The sequence below is a fragment of the Manihot esculenta genome, chromosome 14 (genome assembly GCF_001659605.2).
Source record: "Manihot esculenta cultivar AM560-2 chromosome 14, M.esculenta_v8, whole genome shotgun sequence".
Taxonomy (NCBI): Eukaryota; Viridiplantae; Streptophyta; class Magnoliopsida; order Malpighiales; family Euphorbiaceae; genus Manihot; species Manihot esculenta.
Genome location: NC_035174.2, coordinates 4,004,950 through 4,027,199, shown reverse-complemented (window position 1 = coordinate 4,027,199; position 22,250 = coordinate 4,004,950). Strand labels below are relative to the sequence as shown.

At 33.1% G+C, this 22,250-nt stretch overlaps 2 protein-coding genes across 3 annotated transcripts; one reads left to right on the top strand and one right to left on the bottom strand.

Moving 5' to 3' along the window:
• The first annotated feature begins 10,120 nt into the window (after window positions 1-10,120).
• LOC110599950 (poly(A) polymerase I) lies at window positions 10,121-17,306 on the top strand. 2 transcript variants are annotated; one of them, XM_021736594.2, is made up of 14 exons: window positions 10,128-10,328; window positions 10,412-10,490; window positions 10,582-10,710; window positions 10,885-10,982; window positions 12,957-13,040; window positions 13,267-13,400; window positions 13,511-13,583; window positions 13,675-13,720; window positions 14,556-14,665; window positions 14,766-14,873; window positions 14,943-15,002; window positions 15,516-15,577; window positions 16,418-16,730; window positions 16,947-17,306. In XM_021736594.2, exons 1-14 carry the CDS (start codon window positions 10,248-10,250, stop codon window positions 17,142-17,144), a joined length of 1,575 nt encoding a protein of 524 aa, XP_021592286.1. In that variant the 5' UTR covers window positions 10,128-10,247; the 3' UTR covers window positions 17,145-17,306. The 2 variants fall into 2 exon arrangements, with proteins under 2 accessions (XP_021592287.1, XP_021592286.1); XM_021736595.2 differs by lacking the exons at window positions 16,418-16,730; window positions 16,947-17,306 and adding an exon at window positions 16,319-16,406 and having other exon boundaries at window positions 10,121-10,328.
• Window positions 17,307-17,468: 162 nt separating this feature from the next.
• Window positions 17,469-20,071, bottom strand: LOC110599951 (mitochondrial phosphate carrier protein 3, mitochondrial). The gene is made up of 6 exons (XM_021736596.2): window positions 19,606-20,071; window positions 18,462-18,823; window positions 18,334-18,377; window positions 18,007-18,221; window positions 17,806-17,930; window positions 17,469-17,716 (listed from the first exon to the last, which is right to left on the bottom strand). The coding sequence occupies exons 1-6, from the start codon at window positions 19,936-19,938 to the stop codon at window positions 17,671-17,673; spliced, it is 1,125 nt and encodes a 374-aa protein (XP_021592288.1). The 5' UTR covers window positions 19,939-20,071; the 3' UTR covers window positions 17,469-17,670.
• Window positions 20,072-22,250: the final 2,179 nt, after the last annotated feature.

The following is a 22,250-nucleotide window of genomic DNA, read 5'->3' as shown; positions in this document are numbered from 1 at the left end:
AGGAGCAAAATACTTTCTCACTTTAGTTGATGACAATACCAGGGCCACCTGGACCTTCTTAATGCACCTTAAAAGTCAAACTGTTCATATCTTATCTACATTTCTGAATATGGTGCAAACTCACTTCAATACCTCTGTCAAGACAATAAGGACAGATAACAGATGTGAATTTCTTAGTAATGAATGCTCTAGACTGTTAAATCAAAAGGGCATAATCCATCAAATATCTTGTCCTCACACTCCTCAACAAAATGGAGTGGTTGAGAGAAAGCACAGACATCTTTTAGACATGGCTAGAGCTATCAAAATACACTCTCATGTCCACCTTTTGGTCCGAATGTGTCCTTACTGCCACCTATCTAATAAACAGACTTCCTATGGCCCAATTTGGGTGGCAGAGCCCTTATGAGCGTCTCTATGGGAAAGCCCCTGATTATTTCCATCTGAAAAAATTTGAATGCCTTTGTTTTGCCACCAAAACAAACACTCACAAAGACAAATTTGGTACCAAGTCCATTAAGGCAGCCTTTATTGGTTTTGCCAGTAATCACAAAGCTTACAAACTCTATGATCTAGCTACTGGTACTATCTTTGTTAGTCGTGATGTTGTGTTCTATGAACACATTTTTCCCTTTAGCACACAATCTCCGCAACCCCCTGTGATGCTGCCTATTCCCATACCTGATTCAGAGCCTGTCACATCTATATCCTCACCTTCTCAGCCTTCTCCTGATCTCTCTGGCCTCCGAAGGTCTTCCAGAGTCATTAAACCACCATCGTGGCTGGATGACTTTGTTGCCTCGGCAATCACCACTGTCCATCCTCCCATTTCCACCATTCACCTTTCACCTTCATATCAAACATATGTCCTGAACATTTCTCGCATTCTAGAACCTACCACCTACATTCAGGCATCCCAAAATACAGATTGGGTTAATGCAATGCAACTTGAATTGCATGCCCTCGAACAGAATAACACCTGGACCCTTACAACCCTTCCTAAAGGCAAGAAAGCCATAGGTTGTAAATGGGTCTATAAGGTCAAATGTAAACCAAATGGTGACATTGATAGATTCAAAGCACGGTTGGTCGCCAAGGGTTACAATCAAATTGAAGGTCTCGACTATAAAGACCGGTTTTCTCCTGTTGCCAAATTGGCTACAGTTCGTATTCTCATAGCCCTTGCTACTCATAAACAATGGCCTGTGTTTCAACTTGACATAAACAATGCTTTCTTGCATGGCACCTTAGATGAGGAAGTCTATATGCTTCCACCACAGGGATATGATAAGGCTCTGCCCGGGCAAGTCTGCCTCCTCCAGAAGTCTTTATATGGACTTAAACAGGCTTCTCGGCAATGGAATCTTGAGTTTACAAGTTTTCTGCAGACACTAGGTTTCACCCAATCTACCCATGACTATTGTCTGTTTGTTAAATGCACTACTGACTATTTTTTGGCCTTGTTAATATATGTGGATGACATTCTTCTTACTGGTACCTCTACTGTTGCTATGACTGAGGTTAAAAATGCTTTACATTCCAAGTTCACCATTAAAGACTTGGGGTTTCTAAAATACTTTCTTGGCCTAGAAGTGGCCAGATCATCTACTGCTACTCTTTTAAGCCAAACCAAGTATATTTCTGATATTTTGAGGGATGCTGGTATGCACTCATGCAAACCAGCCTCCTTTCCCTTGCCTAAAGGCCTGCATCTCTCTCTGGACACAGGAGATATTCTCCCTGAACCCCATGTTTACAGACGCCTAATTGGGAGGTTGCTATATGTTAATCTTACACGGCCTGACCTCAGTTATGCTGTCCAGCATCTGAGCCAGTTCATGCATCAACCCCGCAAGCCTCATTGGGAGGCTGCCATGCATGTCCTTCACTACTTGAAAGGCACTATACATCAAGGGCTATGCTTTCCTGTTACTGCCACCATGCCTCTCACAGCTTACTGTGACTCTGATTGGGCCTCCTGCCCCTTTTCGCGCAAATCTCTCACTGGATTCTGCATTTTTTTTGGCTCCTCATTGGTTTCTTGGAAAACCAAGAAACAACCCACTGTCTCAAAATCATCCGCTGAGGCGGAATATCGTGCTATGGCCAGTACTGTTTGTGAATTATTATGGATTTCTTATATTCTTCAAGACTTGCAGGTACCTACTCAGCTGCCCATCCCTCTCCATTGTGACAATCAGGTTGCCTTGCATATCGCTGCTAACCCGGTGTTTCACGAACGTACAAAACACATTTCGATTGATTGCCACATTGTCCGTGAGCAGCTTCAGCGGGGCTTCATTCACCCTTCGCATGTTTCCACCACTGCTCAACTTGCAGACCTGCTCACCAAGCCTTTATCTTCTGATCAGCATCACCACCTTTGTTCCAAGTTGCCCCTGGTCTCCATCCCAGTTCCAACTTGCAGAGGGCGTGTAGAGAATGCAAGATAATCATAGTTTAGTTGCTATATTATTTTATTTTTATTCTTTGCTGTCTCATGGGCATAATTGTCTTTTTTATAGTCTGAGCACATGTTACGCTCCACGTGAGGAGTATATAAGCTCCTCTAAAGCTAGGTTTCTTTTCTCTCTTACTCTTGTAAAAACTCATTACATCTTGAATAAAAGGAAAAAGGCATGCTTCTCCTTCTCTCTCTTCAGATTTGATAATAGATTTTTATAAAAATCTATTTACTTCTTCACAAGAGTATATGGATAAAATTTTAGTTTATGAGGATCAGAATGATTTTCTGCTTGAATCGTATACAAGGGAAGAAGTTAAAGACGCCTTATTTTCTATGCATCCGAATAAATCACCTGGATCGGATGGCTTAAATATGAGATTCTTTTAATCATATTGGAATATTGTGAGGGATGCAATTGTTATAGAATGCCTGGATTGTTTGAATGAAAATGGAAGCCTTCCTGAAAGTAATAAAATGAATGTTGTTCTAATTCCAAAAAAAGTCACACCAGAGAGAGTTCAGGATTTAAGACTGATTTTCCTTAGCAACGTAATTGATTGGGTTATGTGTAAAGTTATTGCTAATCGGTTAAAATAGGTATTACCCTTAGTCATTTCTGAATCTCAAAGCGCATTTATTTTGATTACAGATAATATTACTCCTAATGTTAATATTATTATTGTTATTGGTATGTCATCTGTTATTGCGAACAAGGATGACGAATTTTACAACAACTAAATACTTTGACTTCACAAGTTTTAAAGTCAAGATATTTTCGTGATACATCCTTTTTTCAAGCTGAACTTGGCCATAACCCAAGTCAAATATGGATAGCTATTTAGAGTCAATACATATTTTAATGGAGGGCTGTATAAGAAGAATTGGAGATGGCATAGATATTAATATTTGGAAAGATCTCTAGTTATTAGATTCCCAAATGCCGTATATATAAACAGAACCTGAAAATTCTGAGTAACTTGTTAAAGTTTCAGATTTGCTAGTCAACAATGGATGGAATGTATAGCTCATTCAAAATCATTTTAATGCAAGAGATGTTTCATGTACTTTACAGATACCACTTTCACGTGTTGCAAGAAGGGATGAGTGGTATTGAAAATCTAATCGAAATTGGCAGTATTCAGTCAAGGAGGGATACAAGCTAGCAACGAAATATTTTGAGTTACAGATACTTGATCAAACATTTCCTTGGGAAAAAATATGGAAAGTGCAGGTTTCAAGAAAGGTTTAGATATTAATTTGGTGAATTTTATGACAGGTCCTTCTATGTAAAGTAAATTTTAGAAGGTGTCATGTTGATGTTGATGAAATCTGTATATTTTGTTATCAAGAATCAGAATTTGAAATTCATCTTCTCCACAATTGTTCTACTGCTAAACAGGTATGGCTTTTATTTTTGGTTGGATGGAATCCAATTCAAACCATTTCTCAATGGTTGATTTTTATATTACAGTAATGTCGATCAAAGGAGAAGGAGAAAGTCATTATAATTTCATGGAATTTATGGATGAATAGAAATGATGCAGTATGAAATCAAAAGATGAATGATACTCATTTTATATTATCTAGAGCTTGTTATGCCTTGAATGAGTGGCAGGTGGCAAACCAAATGGACAAACAACATCGTGGTGAAGTGAGTGAAGTTTTATGGAAGGCTCCTGTAATGGATCATTATAAATGCAATGTAGATGTTTCAGTTCAACCTAATGGCAACTTTGGTTTTGGTATGATTGTGCAAAACAGCAGTAGCTTGTGTTGTGCTGGAAAATTGATTGTCTAATTAGGTGTTAATGATCCAACTTTAAGTGAGACTTATGTTTTCGGGAGGCTTTAAGTTGGTTAAAGGCATTATTTTTTTTTCCTATTTGTGTAGAATCTTATTGTCTTGCTATGATTCAAGCTTTAAGATCAAAACAAGATAATAAATATTATTTTTCAATGCTTATTTAGGATCGTATTACTCTTATTCATGAGCTAGATGGAATTTATTTCTCTTTTGTTAAAAGATCAATGAACCAAATCACTCATACTGTAGCTAGAGCAGCTTGTTCAATGTCTGGTTTTTCATGGGATTATATCCTCTTCATTTTTGTATGATGTACTCAATTTTGATAATAATAATACTACATGGTTAAATGGTTTGACAGGCGGAGGACTTAGATGCTCAAGTTAGTGCTGGTACTATCACAGATCTCAACTAGAAAGGTTATTTAGTTTTGCCATTTTATTTTCAAAAAGAAAAAATAGTACCGGTTATTATATCAACTAATATCGATTATTAGTTATCGATCATAATCTGCTATCGGTTATTACCTATTAATTATTAATTATTTTCGACTGTTAAACCAAATAGACTCCTGTTATAAAAAAGATTCGAATCTCATTTTGAATTTAAAAATAAAAATTTAAAAAAAAAAAGAAAAATAGATAAATAAAAAATATATATTAATCTACTATAATTTTAACATATTAGATATATGCTTTGATTAATCGAATATAATACAGGTAAACTTTCCAACTGTTGAAAGTTGTAATCCCTATAGGTTAGGGTTCCCTAGCACATACGTCCAAGTAAATAGATGTGTAGTGATGAAATGAAGCATGCATGAATGCGGAAATTGTACTAGATCATGCGTGGTTTCCCAGTGCTTAATGGGGTCCATTCATTAATTTTACATATTCACTGCACAAGGCGCTCAAATTAATCACACATACCCACCAGCACTGGACTTATTTATTCTATTTAAATAATTAAGGTTCCATTTAATTTTATTAAAATTTTTTTCTTTATATTTTAAAAATATTTTATGCTACATTTAATCAACTTATCAGTTTTCTAATATGTTTATATAAACCACCGGATCAAGATTACATATTTATTAGGCTTAGAAATTAAGTTGATTAGTGTGGAAAAAAATGAATATAAAAATAAATTAATTAATATTTGAGCATCTCAGCAGGTTAAGCTCAAGAAAGCATCAATAGAGTAACAAACAAGAAGCCATGCAAATGCGGACATAAGTTCATAAAATGTTCTTCCATCTTTTACCATTCAACAGGGAAAACAAATTTTCGTACTTAAATTCAGTTCACCATAAATTAAAGCCAAACCTAAAAAGAAAAAAAAAACATGTCCAGTGAATGTACATGTACGCACAACGCAGGTAAATAAAGTTGACGTTAACTCTAATAGACAGAGCATGCAACCTCAAACTTAAATGCCTGCAGGTTAGATTCCAGCATAGAAAGGTCATTTCCTGAAAAGACCACGTCCCCCACACAACTCCCCTCCCACGTCAATGCGACACGTATACATTGAGGGTTTTGTGATCAGAGAGTCACGAGGAGGACGAGCAATCTTCTCCAATGCGAGTGATGGACTGTGATTCACCAATCGGAACTCTGAACTTAATGCAGATAAAGGTAAAGAGGAGACTGATGGATTAGTGTATCTTTTAGTTTGAGTTCAGGGTCCATTCTCTACTGTGAAAACAACCATTCAAATTAAACGGCCCCCCTTCATTGTGCAAGCTGTTAATTTTAAAATATAAAAATCCATTTATTAAAATAGAAAAATTCATCTTTTAGCATATATATGCCATAAACGTGTTTCTTCATAGTTGAAAATTCAAACCAGATAAATTGATGTATTATTTAATTTTCATAAATCACATCACTAGTACTGGTTAATATTTCAAAAATTCATCTGTCCCGTGGTGCTTTGTAATTTACCGACATATAGTGTCAACTATGTTTGTAGGCCCTTTTGGTAGTTTCTGTCCACATATATGAAATCTTTTCATTTTTTTTCACGTTTTCAATATCATTCTTAATTTGTTTGATTTGTTTCCACCACAATCAGCCTCGATAACAAGAGGACCCTGATCAAATATTGAACATCTTAAGTGATATGTGTTAGTTCGGTCCCCCTGGCGGATATGCTTACTGCTGGATCAACCTTTTGAATTGTCCCTGATCATCAGGAGGTTGGTAGGGGGGAAGCACCAGGATTATTGAATTTATACATTCAATATGCAAATTGTGAAATTCTTCTCTCTTAATTTATGAGGCTTCCACGTTCACACGTATCGAAGCAATTTAAACGGCACTGTAATCTTTTAAACCGAGAGTACGTACTCGTGGCCCATGCCTGAAGTGTAGTCGTAGCTAAAATGGTTAGGAACTAGGGCAGAAGCTTACAAGTTACGCACTGTTTCACAATGCGTACAAAGAAATTTGAGGGCGCACAGTAAAAAATGTACGCGGCAAGTTAAGTTAATAATAATAAATGACATGGTGGGTCTTGCAAGTTAGCTGTTTTAACTTTCCAATCTTTAGTTGAAAAGCTTGTGAGCAGATTCTTCAAGAAAATTGTCTAAAATGGAAAATATATATGTTGGTTTTCTTGATGGATAGACACTTGACAGACATCTACTATACCAGTAGATAAGCCCTTGGCCTCCATATATCTCTAAATTGAGCAAGTGATTGCATGCCAGCTTGCTTTTGATTTCAGAAACCAGTCGAAAAGGTTGTGTATTGGAAGATCGATCATAACCTGCATTATCAAACAATTTCGTGATGTGGAGACAAATGGGTGATTATGATATATTAATTAACTCCAAGCATTGCATTTTGATCATTTGATCGGAAAATATTATGTCATTATCCTTCCAACCTGTCTGCAATCTTTGTACGCATATATGAATCGAGCCGGCCATATCTCAACATGTACGGCTTACGACCCCAGCATAGATGTGGTTAAAGTATGTTGTCTGTTATTCAAGTGCTGTCTCGATTGTTCTACAGTAAGTGCTCTCTCTAAAAAGAGTTAATTTGCTGCAATTTTTAGATGGAAACAATCTGTCAACTCTAATTAAGATAAGTAAGCGAATCCAATATGATCTTTGCCTTCCCAGATTTATATGTAACTACTGGGGGGAGGCTTTTTTCACTTGGTTACGGCTCTACCACGAAGTTGCGCTGGGGTTCTTTCAGGAAATCAATTTCAAGCTGAAGGGACAGATCAAAGGTTTACTTGTCAATTTCTGAAAATAGCAAGGGAAGACCAGAACAAGCCTGCTTAAGTTTCCTTAAAGGATGACAGCTAACAGCTTGGAAAGGCTAGATGAGCAATTATAATTAACAATATCATGATATCTTTAGGTATGTGTTTTCATTTATCAATTTGGTTTGACGTGAACTAAAGATTTTGCAAGTTGGTCCTGGTAGTTTAAACTTGTAATTTTCATTATCTCAATACGCGTTATTGAAGGAACTCTGATCTAATTTTCCATCAATGAACTGGGCCCCTTTCAAGATCACGTCAAATAATATTTAGTTGATTTGATTAGTATTATTTTTGTTAAAAAGAGCTCAGAGCTCAAGCCAATCCCAAGCGAGGCACACACCGCCTCCCATTGAATCACGATCTAGCCAAAACAGTAAATCATCATGAAGTGGTCTGTAACACGATCAGACTAGGAGCACAAGTAGAGGCTATTCTCGCTAACTTATCAACAATAATTATGTGATGTTTCTATACGTTTGTTTCAATATATAATTACCAAAATATTCACACCTGAAAAAGAGAACTTCCTTAGCTTTTTACATTATCAACTAAATAATAAAGCAATAAATCACATGAAATTTTTTATTATATATGAATGAAAAACGGGTTAAAACAATTATTTCTATAGTCAAATTAGTTTTTTTTAAAAAAAAAAAAAAAAAGAATTAAATGGTTTCCATAAATTCCCAGCATTAGTTTCTCTTGTACTGGATCTAAAACTACCAATGATTTGAATGCAAAATGAGTTTTTTTTCATAAATTAATTCTAAATCAAATCACTTCCATACATATGATTCACATTGGGCCAGTAGCTAGTTCATTGCGGTTATTTATCTTGTGATATAATAAATGATTAAAATTCTAATAACACTCATATTTAAAAAATAAAATATAAATATTCAAAAACAATTTATGTGTAAATTTTTTAAAATTTTTTTCCAAAAAAAATAAATTGTTTTCACTTTTTTTATTGCAATTTTGAAAGAAAATCTATTAATATAATTATTGTATAGATACTAATAAAAAATTTAAAATACATAAAATAATTTATTCTTTTGATATGAGAAAGTCATATTAATTTTTTAATCAATAAAATATTTTTATTAATTAATTTTTTTGAAAATATCTCAAATATTAAAGAAATGCAAACAGATAAAGAAAATTATAAACAAAAAAAAAATCTATATTTGTTTATCATGATGGACTCTGAAGCCCAAAGTTTGTGGGTTTCATATTAAGCCCACCACCATTTATATTTTATTTATTTGATATGATTCATTTGGAAAAAAATAATAAATTCAATATAAAATTATATAAAAATTTTAATTATTTTAAAATGAAATTATTTTTTATTTAAAAAAATTATCACAATTAAATTAAATTATTATGAAAATTTTAATTTCAAACTAAGTGATTGTATTTGAATACAATAAAAAATAATATTAAATTATTTAATGAATATTATGTAAAATTACTTAATTATTATTTTTTAAAAATAAATTATTTAGTAGTATATCTTCTGAAAATTGCATTAAAAGGCTTATTGGGCCAAAGGATAATAAATATAAGTCTACAATTATAAATTCAACAAATAATCCCTTTAATTAATTAAATCCGATCTAATCTAAAAAATCTCTCTAAAACACAGAATTACAGAATGATGTCGATTCACCATCAATTCACTAGAAATAAGAGATCAATGGGAGAAAAACAACATGCACATCTCATACATCCAAAATCAACATGGAAGCACTGATCTAGGCAGTAAGTTGCAAAAGGGAATGAAAAAAAAAAAAAAAAAGCGCAGTCAAAATGCAAATTACACAACTAATATCAATATATAAATGACAATCCAGACGATAAATTATAAAAAGATAAATTCAAATTTATATAAAAAATAACATAATTAAATAGTAAAAAATTAAGATAAATTGAGATTCAAAACCTGACTAACTCCTTACCATTAACCAACAGCCCAAAAATAACAAGAAAGTTGAATTTCTAACGGGAGGATTACCACTCAAAAGAGATGATGTGATAGAGTTAGCCGAGAGTATTAAGCTTTACCCACCAAAATTTAAAACTAAACAAATAAACACCTGAAATACAAACAAAAATAAATATCTAATTTCACAATAAAATACCAAAGTGCTAAGAATATAGCAGAACAGATAGGCAGAGAGGAGATCTGAAGACAAAAGTCTCCCATCCCATGATAAAACTACCACCGCTCGCCCATTCACCTTTTTTCTCTCTTTGTTCGGTTTTTCTCTATCCGAAGACCTTTTCCTTTTAAGTAGTAATTCTTCTCATTTTCAGACGTAGAATGAATTGCGGTCTTATTACCTATTTTTCATCCATTTTTTCTAAAAAAAATACCTTTTATTATCTCTTATTTTCCCGCGCACTTTCCAACTTGCCAAACATGATATTAGAAAATAGTAATCTTACTGGAAACTTCGGCCCAACAGAACAACGCCCAAAAGGCCCCGTCTGCAGATAATGTCCAAGTCCATGGGCCGATCTCTTTACATGTCGGAGCACGGTGCAGCATCCAGATACTACTTTCATCAGATTTTATCACTTGAGGTTCTAAAACCCTGAGACCTGATTCTTCAACTTATCCGTCAACAACAAGGGTTTAAGCATTTCATCACATGGTGAGAGGCGAATCATCCTGCTAAGTTATTCATGACGATTTCAGGTCTAAACGGATTCGCTTGCAGACCGCATTTCTCTCTTCGCCTCCCTCTCTTTCACTGCATTCGCAAGGTATTTCAATATCTGTCTATGCAGTCTCAATTAGGTGCAGACTAAATTTCTTCATTTTAACGAATTATTCTCTTTTTTCTCAGCCTCGATTTGGCGCTGTTGCAGCAATTGAGACGCTAGATGAGCCAGACCGTATCATCGATGAAAAGAGACACAGTTTAGGTGCTTCTTTCTTGCGATACTGATAAGTGCTAACTTAGGTTCGCTCTGTTAATGTTGATTCTGTTTTTTTTTTTTTTTTTTAATTCTGAAGGAGAACGAGTGGGGAAAAAGGATCATAAGGTACCGGAGTGGAAGAAATTGAATTCCAAGGAACTTGGAATTAGTACTTCCATGATAGCAAAACCTACGAAAAAGGTCCTTAATGGGCTTAAGCAAAGAGGTACTAACTTTGTAGCTGGGTTTTTGTTTACCATAATTTATTCGAAGATTCCTAGCCTTTTGTGGCTTATAATTTGACAATAAATCTGGTTCCTTTAGTTTTATGAAAAATTGATTTCTTATCAAATCTTTAGTGTTGTTTGCTTTAACCAATTCTTTATCTTTTATGCTGTAGGATATGAGGTTTACCTTGTTGGAGGTTGTGTCCGGGATCTTATCTTAAAGAGAATACCAAAGGATTTCGACATAATAACATCGGCTGAACTTAAAGAGGTGAATTACTACTCTTAAGGCAATATGTATTTCTTTCAGGTTTCAACTCTTTGATTTCGCTGCATATCTTTTACAACATATAATTACTATTAGATCCAGCCATCGTTGGTCTGAAATCCTGAATTGAAATTGAAATTGGTCAACAATGAATTGAGGAAAATTGGCCTTGAACTGGAAAGATCAGAATTGGTCTGTCTGGATTCAAGCCAAAATCGAACCAGAATTGGAATGAGGGGACCCAGCCGTCAAGTCTTTTTCCTGGTCCCCTGAATCTTATACTAGATCCTGCATGAATTTGGGCTTGTGGCCACCCCTAACTATTATGTTAGATAATGCAATGGATATTTTTTTGTGAAATTAAGAGTGCGGAGTTTTTTCTCCCTCCTAGTTTCTCAGTTTTCGACATGTTGGTTGTTAAATTTGGAACAAGCCTAACTCACCCTAAAAACTAACTCCGAGGATTGCCTATGGCTCATATAAGTTACCCCTTTTCACAACCGATGTGTGCGTGACATATTTATGGGAGGTCCAACATCGGATGGGGAGGCTCTAATACCATGTTAAATTTGGGTAAGGCCTAACTCACCCAAAAGCTAGTTCAAAGGAGAGGATTGCTTATGGCTCATATAAGGGGCACTTTACCCCTTTTCACAACCGATGTGGAATTTGACATCGGTGTTTGTCTATATTTTGGACTTGAACTTTAAGGAATTCATAGTTCATATGTTTAGCAAAAGTTCATTTCTTTCTTGAAGGAAAAATGTCTGCCTTGTCTGGCTTAGTTAGTTGCATTAATGACCAAATCAATAATTTTGGTAGGAAAATGATAAGGATACCATTAAATGGAAACAGGGAAAAAAAAAGTACTAGAGCTGCTATGCATTTATAAATGTTAAATATGGGAAATATGATATATTGTTTATATTTGGATTTATTTATCATTTTTAAGTGCAGATGACAGTCTGAAGACCTGGAATTGGGCTGAGAACTGTTGAATGGTGTGTTATGAATAAGGTAGACAACTTAAGACATTTAAAATTGAATTATTCTGAGATCTCTAGGTATTGCATTATTCGCAAGTTGATCCTTGGATTTAACAATTACAGTAGTTAATTCTTAAAGTTCTATTTTGACTCTAAAATGGTCTGTTCATCCATTTTGTCGAGATGAAGACTAGAGAGAGAGAGAAAGAGAGAGAGAGAGAGAGAGAGAGAGAGAGAGAGAGAGAGGACAACAAACTGGGTTCGCTTTGTGGTTAGGGATTGGGTGGGTTGAAGAGGGAGGATGTTGGCTGCTGTGGTTGGAAGTTTGGTGGGGAGGTTTTTGGTGTGTTCACAGAAAGCATTGGGTTTTGGTGAGTTGGGTTTAGGAGGATTCGAGGAGGTGAAAGGGACAAGGAAAGAGAAGACTTGAGTATATTGATGGTGAGGGTATCTGAGTATTTTCATTCATGGCTAACAGCTAAATGTGAGAAAAATAGATGGACAGACCATTTCTTAGGTGGAATAGGAACTTACGAATTAACTGATGTAATTGTAAGAATCTGGGGATGAACTAGCAATTACTGGTAATGCCTAGGACCTTAGGGTAGTTCTCATTTTAAAATTTCTAGTCTATTATGATGCTTTGCAAGGAGACTTTATAAGACAGAAGTAGATTTAGTCATTTGGGAGTGGTGCTGTCCCGCCTGATCACTGTTGTTGTTCATGGGACTAGTCTTATTTCAGAGCTGAATATATACTTATTTGTTTTTTATTCATCTCTTTTTTGTTCATTGTAGATACTTTGTTTCAAAATCATTATTTTGAAGTTCCCTGATTATTTTTGTCTTGTTACCCTAGGATTTACTTTGTTTCCCAGTCAATGGAAAAAGGGAGAGAGTAATGTTGGTTACAGACCTTAAAGTACAACTGTACAACTGCAGAGTAAAACTTACTACTCGATCCATTCACATACCTAGTTATCTTTTTGCAGGTAGTGAGGGCATTTTCGCGATGCGAGATAGTTGGCAAACGGTTCCCTATATGTCATGTACATATCGGAACTACTATAGTGGAGGTAGGCCCCCCTTCCCCCCACCTCCCCGCCCCCCCCAAAAAAGGGGGGACATGCCATCCAAAAAAAACATGCAGACATTATCTTCTTTTTTTTTAAAAATCTTTGAGATTGTCGATGATAGCTCATTGAGAAATTTCTTAAACCAATATTTTGGTAATGGCTATTGTATCATGTTCAAATTACAGTAGACTTTCGTTTGATTATTTAGTATTCACTATAATTACAGGTTTCAAGTTTTAGCACCACTGGACGAAAGTTCAATGGGAATGTGAGCTATGATGTTCAAAGTCCCATTGACTGCGATGAGAAGGATTATATTCGTTGGAGGAATTGTCTGCAAAGGGACTTCACCATTAATGGGTCAGTAAGTGAAAATTCAATGTTTCTGATATTTGCAGCTTCAGTTGTTTCTATATATATATATATTTTGTGTGTGTAGTATTTCTGATCATGCTTTTCATTTCATGTAGGCTGTTGTTTGATCCATATGCAAAAATAGTGTATGATTACATTGGAGGGCTGGAAGATATTAAAAAGGCTAAAGTGTGCATGTATCTCTAGCTTTATTGGTTTGTAATTATTTTGGATTTGTCACAATGTATATTGCCCTAACATCATCTTTTTGCGGACAAAGGTGAAAACTGTGGTCCCTGCCAGTGCTTCTTTCCAGGATGACTGTGGTGAGCTTTTTAATGTATTTTGGTTAATTTCCCCATTTACATGCTGCACAAATCATTAGATCGATTACCATATTGGTTTTGATTGCACATGCTTATGGTTAACACTTATATTTACCTCGCAATTTATATTTACACTCTGCACAAACTATTAGATCATTTACCATATTGGTTTTGATAACAAATTGAGAGAGTCCCATGCAATGGATCTGGTTATGGGCCTTTGGGGTGGAGGTGGATTCTGTGGAGGAAGGTGGGTTGAGAATTTTCTCATTTCTACCTATGGTGAAATAAATATAAGCTCATCAGAGAGAACTTAAGAATCTCTTAAGTTGAGTACTCAGCCACTAATTGGAAAATTTTGTTCATGTCTCCTTTATTGATCTGCTGAATTTAAATACATAATGGAGAAATTCTCTTACAAATGGGGAATGGAAATAAACATGGAGGATCACCCTCCTACAGCTGTGGAATTCAAATAACTGAAAGACACCACTATTTACATCATGGCTAACAATTAAAACATGGAGAACATGGTCTAATTACTGAAAGACACCGCTAAGGTGCTAACACCACAATTAACATCATGACTAACGATTAAAACATGGAGAACATGGCAGTAACTAACCAGTAGCAGTAACATGATTGTTTCAGCACTAAGTTCATGGCAGTAGCATCTCAACTGTCATTGATCTTGCTGACCTGGCTGTCTTGCATCCCTTTCTTCTTTCATTGAGTAAACCGTTTGTATATAAGCAAGAGCCTGCTAACACACATGCTCATGGTTAACACTTGTATTTACCTCAAAAAGTTATATATGATTCCATTTTCTTTGCAGCTCGCATTCTACGTGCAGTAAGAATTGCTGCCCGTTTAGGATTCCGCTTTTCAAGAGAAACAGCTCATTTTCTTAAAAATTTTGCTTGCTCAATTTTGAGACTTGATAAGGTATTCTAGCAGCTCATTCTTACTCTTCTAGAGTTCTGCATACATTCAATTTACATTTTTTGTCCTTGGCTAACTTAACTCTAGCACAAAAAATTTATAGGGAAGGCTTTTGATGGAAATGAACTACATGCTAGCATATGGCTCTGCTGAAGCTTCTTTGAGATTATTATGGAAATTTGGACTTCTTGAAGTACTTCTGCCCATTCAGGTTTCCATTTGATATTTTAAGTTTCATTTGACAATTGTCTTGCAGGTCTAACATTGATTCATCATGCAGGCAGCGTATTTTGTTCATCATGGTTTTAGGAGACGTGACAAGGGAACAAATATGCTTTTGGTAATATAATGCATTCTCATTTTGTGCTCATCAAGAGATTTAGAAACATTTTAACATACCTGTTAGATCAAGTATTAATGAGTTGTATAGGAGACCAAGTGTCTGCCAAAGCATGAATAGCTCATTGATCTTTTTAGTATTGGGAAAGACAATTAAAAAGTTGGACCTGTTTTAGTTCATTATAGTAGTCCTAACAATGTTCTAAAATGTATGCTAACCCATCATTGATGTCTGCAAATATATTTTATTTAACAAGATGGTTATCCTCTTCACAGCTATGTTTCTTATTTGTCCATATATTTTCCATTGGACATGAATGTGTCAGATGCAGTGGGCAGATCTGAAAATGCTCATTATAGTATTTGATTATTGAAGTTGATTTATTATTTTGCTGCCAGTCATAATAATCATTCTGCATTTATAACCACTGTTTCTTTAGTTTAAGTAATATCAGGTTATCTGATTGGCTAGTTTAATTAGCAAGTGATTTGAAGTGTGTGGTTCCGTCTGCAGTCTCTGCTTTCAAACCTGGATAAGCTTCTTGCACCTGACAGGCCATGCCACAGCAGCTTATGGTAAGTTTGTCATAATTTAATAATGATGTTAAATTGTTAATTGTATGCTACATAATGCCAGAAGACCGTCACTAGCTCTTTTCAAAATGACAATCATTAACGATATAATTCCATTAAGGCAGCTTCACATTGCTTTTTTGCATGCGATGTATTTGTGGTTTCTCGGTTAAGAAAAACATGTGGCTTTGCTGATGATGCATTTCACAAACTCTCTTTTAGTGAACTTGTGAGAAATGTTGAAGCAATTATTGGTGCCTGTTGAGGATGATCTAGAAACTAGATATGTCTTCAGTTCAGTAGGTCCAGCCCTTAATTCCATCTTTTTCACGGGTAATTTGTCAGACTAAGAATTCTACATCTATCAATTATATGTTTTAATTTTAATTATACTTGTCATGTCTTTTTTTTTAATTTATTTAAAAGTCTATGTAATAGATAAGTAAGAAGATAAATAAAGTAACACACACAAGTGCACATTTTAGATTTCATGAAATTTTCCTGTATATAGAATTTTGTCATAAAATGCAAGTTCAGGTTTCAGTTATTAATTTTATCACGCTGGATTGTTGTTCTCTTCATTGTTTCTCTAGCATTTTAAAACATTATCACGTGAAATTCATTATTTGATGAATTTCTTCCGTTTCCTGATTCATTCACCAGTTGAAGTCAGTCTAAATTTATCCGATTAATTTCAAGTTTCAATATATCTTTGGCCTTTTTTCTGCATATATTATGATATAGCCTACTGAATGCAAAGAGATCAAACTACATGGAAAAATATATTGGAAGCTTGCATGTTGGACCATCCAAGTAAGACTCATATGAGGCTCACACTTTCAGGCTTGGGATATTAGCATTTCATAAAGCATTGTCTGACCGACCAAGGGATCCTTTGGTGGTTGCTATATTTTGTCTTGCTGTACACAATGGTGGAGATATGTCAGAAGCACTAAACATCGCAAGGAGGATCACTAAGCCACATGATATTAGATTCCATGAATTGTCAGAGCCTGGGGATAAGGATTCAGAGTCATTGAATGATGAGGTTAAGGATTTTGCAGTGTCTGTTAAACGGGTACTAAGTATGATGACTGATGAGTATTGTGTCTCGCAAGCTATGGCAAAGTATCCGCAAGCCCCGCATTCAGATCTAGTAAGCACTTTTCTCTCTTTTCTAACCAGAATGCTTTTATGTTGGAAGTGGTGAATAACTGACTTGTAGCCAATATCTAATTGAAAAGTTTGGTCTCAGTTTTATTTTATTTTTATTTCCGATTGTGCTAGAAAGCGTGACCCTAGCGATGTGAGAGACTTGTATTTTACTACAATTTGCTATCTTCATATTTCCGTTGTTGTCTCTAATGTGCAGGTGTTCATTCCGTTGCCCCTATATTTAAAAGTGTGTAGGATGTTCGATTGTGTAAGACATGGTGCAGAGAAGGGATTCGTCCCAAAACAAGGTAGCGAGATAAATTACGAGATGTTAGCTTTAGGAAGCCTGCAGGAAGTTCGGCACACTTTTGCAAGGATTGTCTTTGATACTGTCTATCCCCTTAATTTAACGTAAACACAGGATTGTGTAATCCTATACAATAATGTGCATTAAGAGCTGAAATTTTTATGAATTCTTAAAATTTTCCTTATTATTTTGTTTTGATTTTGGTTCTGGTTCATTCATGTAAATTACGGTAGTACAAGAAAAGTAAAAAAGAAGAAAATCCTTATTAAATTGTGGTTCGATTGTTATTTTTATTTTATCCGAATTGCATTTTGATTAGTAAACTGTGATTATTGATTTCATGATTCAAGCTAAAAACAGTGATATTTATCAATGAATTTTTTTTAAAAAAAATTAATCAAGTTTTGTAAAAAGCATTCTGAAGCAGGCATATCAACAGAGTCAAGCCACAGGAGAAGTCTTTAATCAAAAGTAGAGGACGAAATCAAAACCCTCTTACGAATCAAGCAAAAATGTTATAAAAGAAATTAATGAAATTCTTCTGATGCTATTATGGGAGCTGGGCATCAGCCAATCGCTATTATTTACTCAAATTCCTACAAAAGGTTATCTTCGTTGCCCAGCAGCTCCAAGTTCAAGCCTTAGCTGCAGGTGGAGGAGAAACGCCCCCAGTAGTTGGCCTATAAAAGAAAAACAGTCCCCATTAGTCATCTGATTGAATCTGGGAAAGGCCTAAATATCAATGAAAGCGTCAGACGAGGAAACTTACAGCCCAACAAACACTTTGAAAGCATCATAGATACCCCATTGGGCTCCGGTAAGGGTTCCAATCATGACAATGCGTAGAGGAAGGCCACGGGTAAAGAGGCCCCACAATCCTAGCTTCTTGATAGCCTGCAGCAAACCAAAGCATTACCAAAGCATGCAGGTGAAGAGAACAAATGGGAGTGAATTAGTTACTTAGACTCACATCTCCAGCGGTTGCTCCTTGGGCATTATTGAGGAAAGACACCAAGTTGTCAGCAGGGTGCGAGACAATGGCACAGAAAACACCAGCAATGTATCCACCTGCAAAGCTGACTCCGAGCTGCAAACTTTTACTGCACTGCTCTTTTGGTGTTGGAATAGCATGCTTGTATAGCAACACAACTATGGTCTCAAATGATGCAAATTTCATCATTGTATCTGTTACATACAAATTTCGATCATCATCAGTTCATAATGAAATGGGATTATTGGAATTCTTCAAAGCCCATATGCAGCATGGAACACATAGTTGACAATGTTTTCAGCTTACATGGAATCTGACGTCCCCAGAGAGGAACAAGCCCTTTGTATAACCTACGAGCATTAAAGCATTGATCGCATAATTTATTCTATAAGAAACACCGAGAATTTTATTTAGCAATGATAAAGATGGCATACCCAACATAGCCTTCAGATCTGATAAACTTGGGCAAGCCATCAGCCAAGCCTCGGGCGAAACCAGGCTGAGTTTGCACTCGAACTTTCACTGCCTCCATAGGGCAGAGAGCAATATCAGCAATGACTTCAGCTGATGCAGAACCAGCAAGATAAATCAAGGTCTTGTACTTAGCTGCATATTCAGGCCCAGCAATGTCGGAATAATACTTCTTAAAGAATTCGTAAAATCCAAATTTGCAAGCACCCTGTGCACTGTAACCAAGCAGGGTAGGCACCCATCCTCTGAAGAAACCTTTAACTCCCTGCTCCTTGAGCAAGATCCCAAATCCAGATGTGATGCTCTTGTACTTAGATGGGTCAATCTGAAATATCAATAACAATCATATGATTTGGCCTTGGAATTCACATAGGCAGATATTTAATGTTTAATAAACCAAATTCACATAGGCAGATAGTTAATGTTTAATAAACCAACCAGATATAGCTAAAGCAATGTCATTAATCAGTGATTTATATAGTTTCGAGTTTCGCTGTGTAGAACGTGTTGGTTGGAGATCATTGATAATCTAGAAGGAAATAAAGAGGAGGGCAGACTCAGAATTAAACATGGAGATGCCCAGACTAGTTATTATCATTAATAAATATTTATAAATTACACTATTATCTAAAAAAAACATAATATTTTTTATAAATCATATATTTTATTAATTTTAAATAATTAAAAAATTTAAACTCACAGACTTAGTTATAAGTGTATCAATACATGTGAGAGGTCTCAGTTCTATTTGCTGTCCCCAGTTCCATCCCCAATCCCATTTCAAAAAATATAACTAAGAAATTTATTAAAAAAAAAAACAATACTATATGATTTTTAGCCATCGATTACCATATTAATTTTTAGAGAATTTAAATTTTGGTTTAAATAGTTGCCGGACCATGTACCAAAATATTCGTTTTGAAAATTAAAAATCATGTAATTAAGAAGAGAAAACTTCTTGAATGAAGATAATCGACCATGTAAAACTTTTGAAATCCGGAAATATTTCAAAATTTTTAATAAACTTCCTCATGCATTTGAAATATATATATATATAAAAATATATGAATAAAGACAGGTAAGTCTTAGAGGGATGAAATCAGGCACCTGCATATTGCACTTGACGAGATCAAGAGGAGTGACAGTCATGTGAGTGAGGCCGCAGCTAAAAATCCCACCGGCGGTACACGCGGCATAGTAAGCCGGCGAGAACATTTCGATCTTCTCATTCGGTGCTGGAATCATGAAAGTCCTCGATTGGTTGTTGGATGACGAAGGTTTAGAAATGTTGAACATTGAATGATACAAGCCATGGTTAGTATTCACCGGAACATCAAAATCAAATAGTCTTTTGGAGGATATAGAAGGAGAGTAGAGAAAGCTAGGGATGAGAGATTGGCGAGATGAGTTATCGGCGACAGCCATTATCGTATAGAGCATTATTTGGGTTTAGAATTAAATCGTTTCGTTCTTGTCTTTCTCAAAGTAACTAGTATTTGAGAAATGGAGCGAGGAAAGTGGAAGAATTGTGGCTGGTTAGGAAGGGAACGTAGAAAGTTTAGTCGAAAATATCTGCTTTTGAAAGAAAGCCCTCCATTTGCGCGCTGCTTTTATATATATATATAATAAAAATTTAAATTCTAAAATAGCCATACAAAAATTAGAAGTGATTTAGTTATATTAAGTGACACATATGTGTGTTAACTGAATACTTAATATGTTTATTTTTATTATTTTTATTTTTAAATTATATTTTCATATTTAATAATATTATTAATTAATATATTTATAATAAATACAATTTATTATTTTTATTATTATAATTTATATATAAATTTTTAATTTTTTATAATTACCATTAATATGTAACCTTTTAATTTTCTATTATTATTATTCTTATTGTGTGATTTTTTAATTTTTTATAATTTTTTAATATAATATATTAAGGATAATAAAATAAAAATTTTAATCGTATATATTTTATTTTTATTTTTAATAATAAATAAACTGAAAAAAATTATGAATAATCAACATTATTAATTAATTAATAATACATATTTTTCATCTCTTATTTAAATAATAATAAATTTATATTTTTAATAATAAATAAATTGAAAAAAATTATAATTAATATTATTAATTAATTAATACTACATATTTTTCATCTCTTATGTAAATAATAATAAATATGCGAGAGATTGTTAAATATACAATTAATCCTACATAATTATATCTTATAGTATAAATTTATATTTTTTTATTTTATAATTTTTATTCATTTTATTTTTTATACATATTAAGAAATATAATTATTTTTATTAATTTTTAGTTATATCCATTTTAAATATTAAATACTAAAATATATTTTGAAAAGTTTTTTAAACATAAAATTATATTATATTATATTATATTATAATAATCGATTTATAATTTTAAAGCAATTAAAAAAGAAAATATATTATGATAAAAAAGTATTTTTTATAATTTTTAATTTTATTTTTATATAAAATAATAATTAATATATATATTAAATATAATTTATTATTTTTATTATCGTTATTAACGTGTGACTTTTTTATATAACTAGCTTTTATTTAATGTGTGTGGTCTGTTTTTATACTCGTTATACTCATAATTTATTTTATAAATAATGGAATTTTAATTTTTATATAACTTATTTTTTTATATAATTTTATATAAAAATATAATAAAATTAGAATTTGAATATATGAACAATAATTTTAAATTTAAATAAAAATTAATTTTCAAATAAATTGAACTTTTAAAATAATAAAATTTTTATATTATTTATCAACTAATTAAAATTAAAACAATTAGTAATTATTAAACTTAAGTAAGAGTATTTTAAAAACTTTTATTTTTATATAAAGAAAAATTAATTTTATACTAATTTTATTCAATAACTAATTTATAGTTAAGAAAATTTTTGTAAATGAGTCGATTTTATTTGTACCATGAAAAAAATAAGAAAAATACATATAATAAATATAATTTTGATATTAATTTTTAAATAATGAATATAAAAAATGTAAATTTAATTAAATATTATTAATTTTATATACAAAAAATTATATATATATACACACATAAGGCCTTAAACCGAAAATAAATCATCATAGCTAAAAGAAATAAAAATAAGACATTAGATTGGCTAATTATTCACCATCTATATGAGTCTACTTATTAATAGTTCATACATCAATAATGTTTTATAGATTTTATTATTCTGAAAATAAGTTTATTAATGGTAATAATTTGAAATTGTGTATTTAAGATTTGGCTTGTTAATTGTCCTTTTTATTGTTTTTTTTTGCCATCAAAAACTTCAAAATTTTTTTTTTTCAATGAAAATTGAATATTGAATATTGAAAATTAAAGATCGAGAGTACAACGTGAGATATTTCATATTTATTCAGATATACTTATCATCATATTATGTAACTTCAAATTTTTAACGAGCTCTTTTACATGCATTAACGGTAAATTATATTTTATAATTTAATTTTATAATCAAATATTAAAATTATAATGTGATATATAAAATAATTTAATATAAAGTTTACTCAATCAATTTTAATTTATTATTTATAAATAATAATTTAACTTGTAATAATAAAAATTTTAAAAATATAAATAAAAAATAATTTATTAAAAAATAATAAAAAATATAATTTTATATATTAAAATAATTTTAAAAAAATGTTATTGTTGATTTTATAGTAATACATTTT

Coding starts and splice junctions, on each gene's coding strand:
- LOC110599950 (XM_021736594.2), top strand. CDS start 10,248: ATGACGATTTCAGGTCTAAACGGATTCGCTTGCAGACCGCATTTCTCT. Junction 10,711..10,884: donor TAATGGGCTTAAGCAAAGAG/GTACTAACTTTG, acceptor TTTATGCTGTAG/GATATGAGGTTTACCTTGTT. Junction 10,983..12,956: donor CATCGGCTGAACTTAAAGAG/GTGAATTACTAC, acceptor ATCTTTTTGCAG/GTAGTGAGGGCATTTTCGCG.
- LOC110599951 (XM_021736596.2), bottom strand. CDS start 19,938: ATGCTCTATACGATAATGGCTGTCGCCGATAACTCATCTCGCCAATCT. Junction 18,378..18,461: donor AGATCTGAAGGCTATGTTGG/GTATGCCATCTT, acceptor TAATGCTCGTAG/GTTATACAAAGGGCTTGTTC. Junction 18,222..18,333: donor CTGGGGACGTCAGATTCCAT/GTAAGCTGAAAA, acceptor TGTATGTAACAG/ATACAATGATGAAATTTGCA.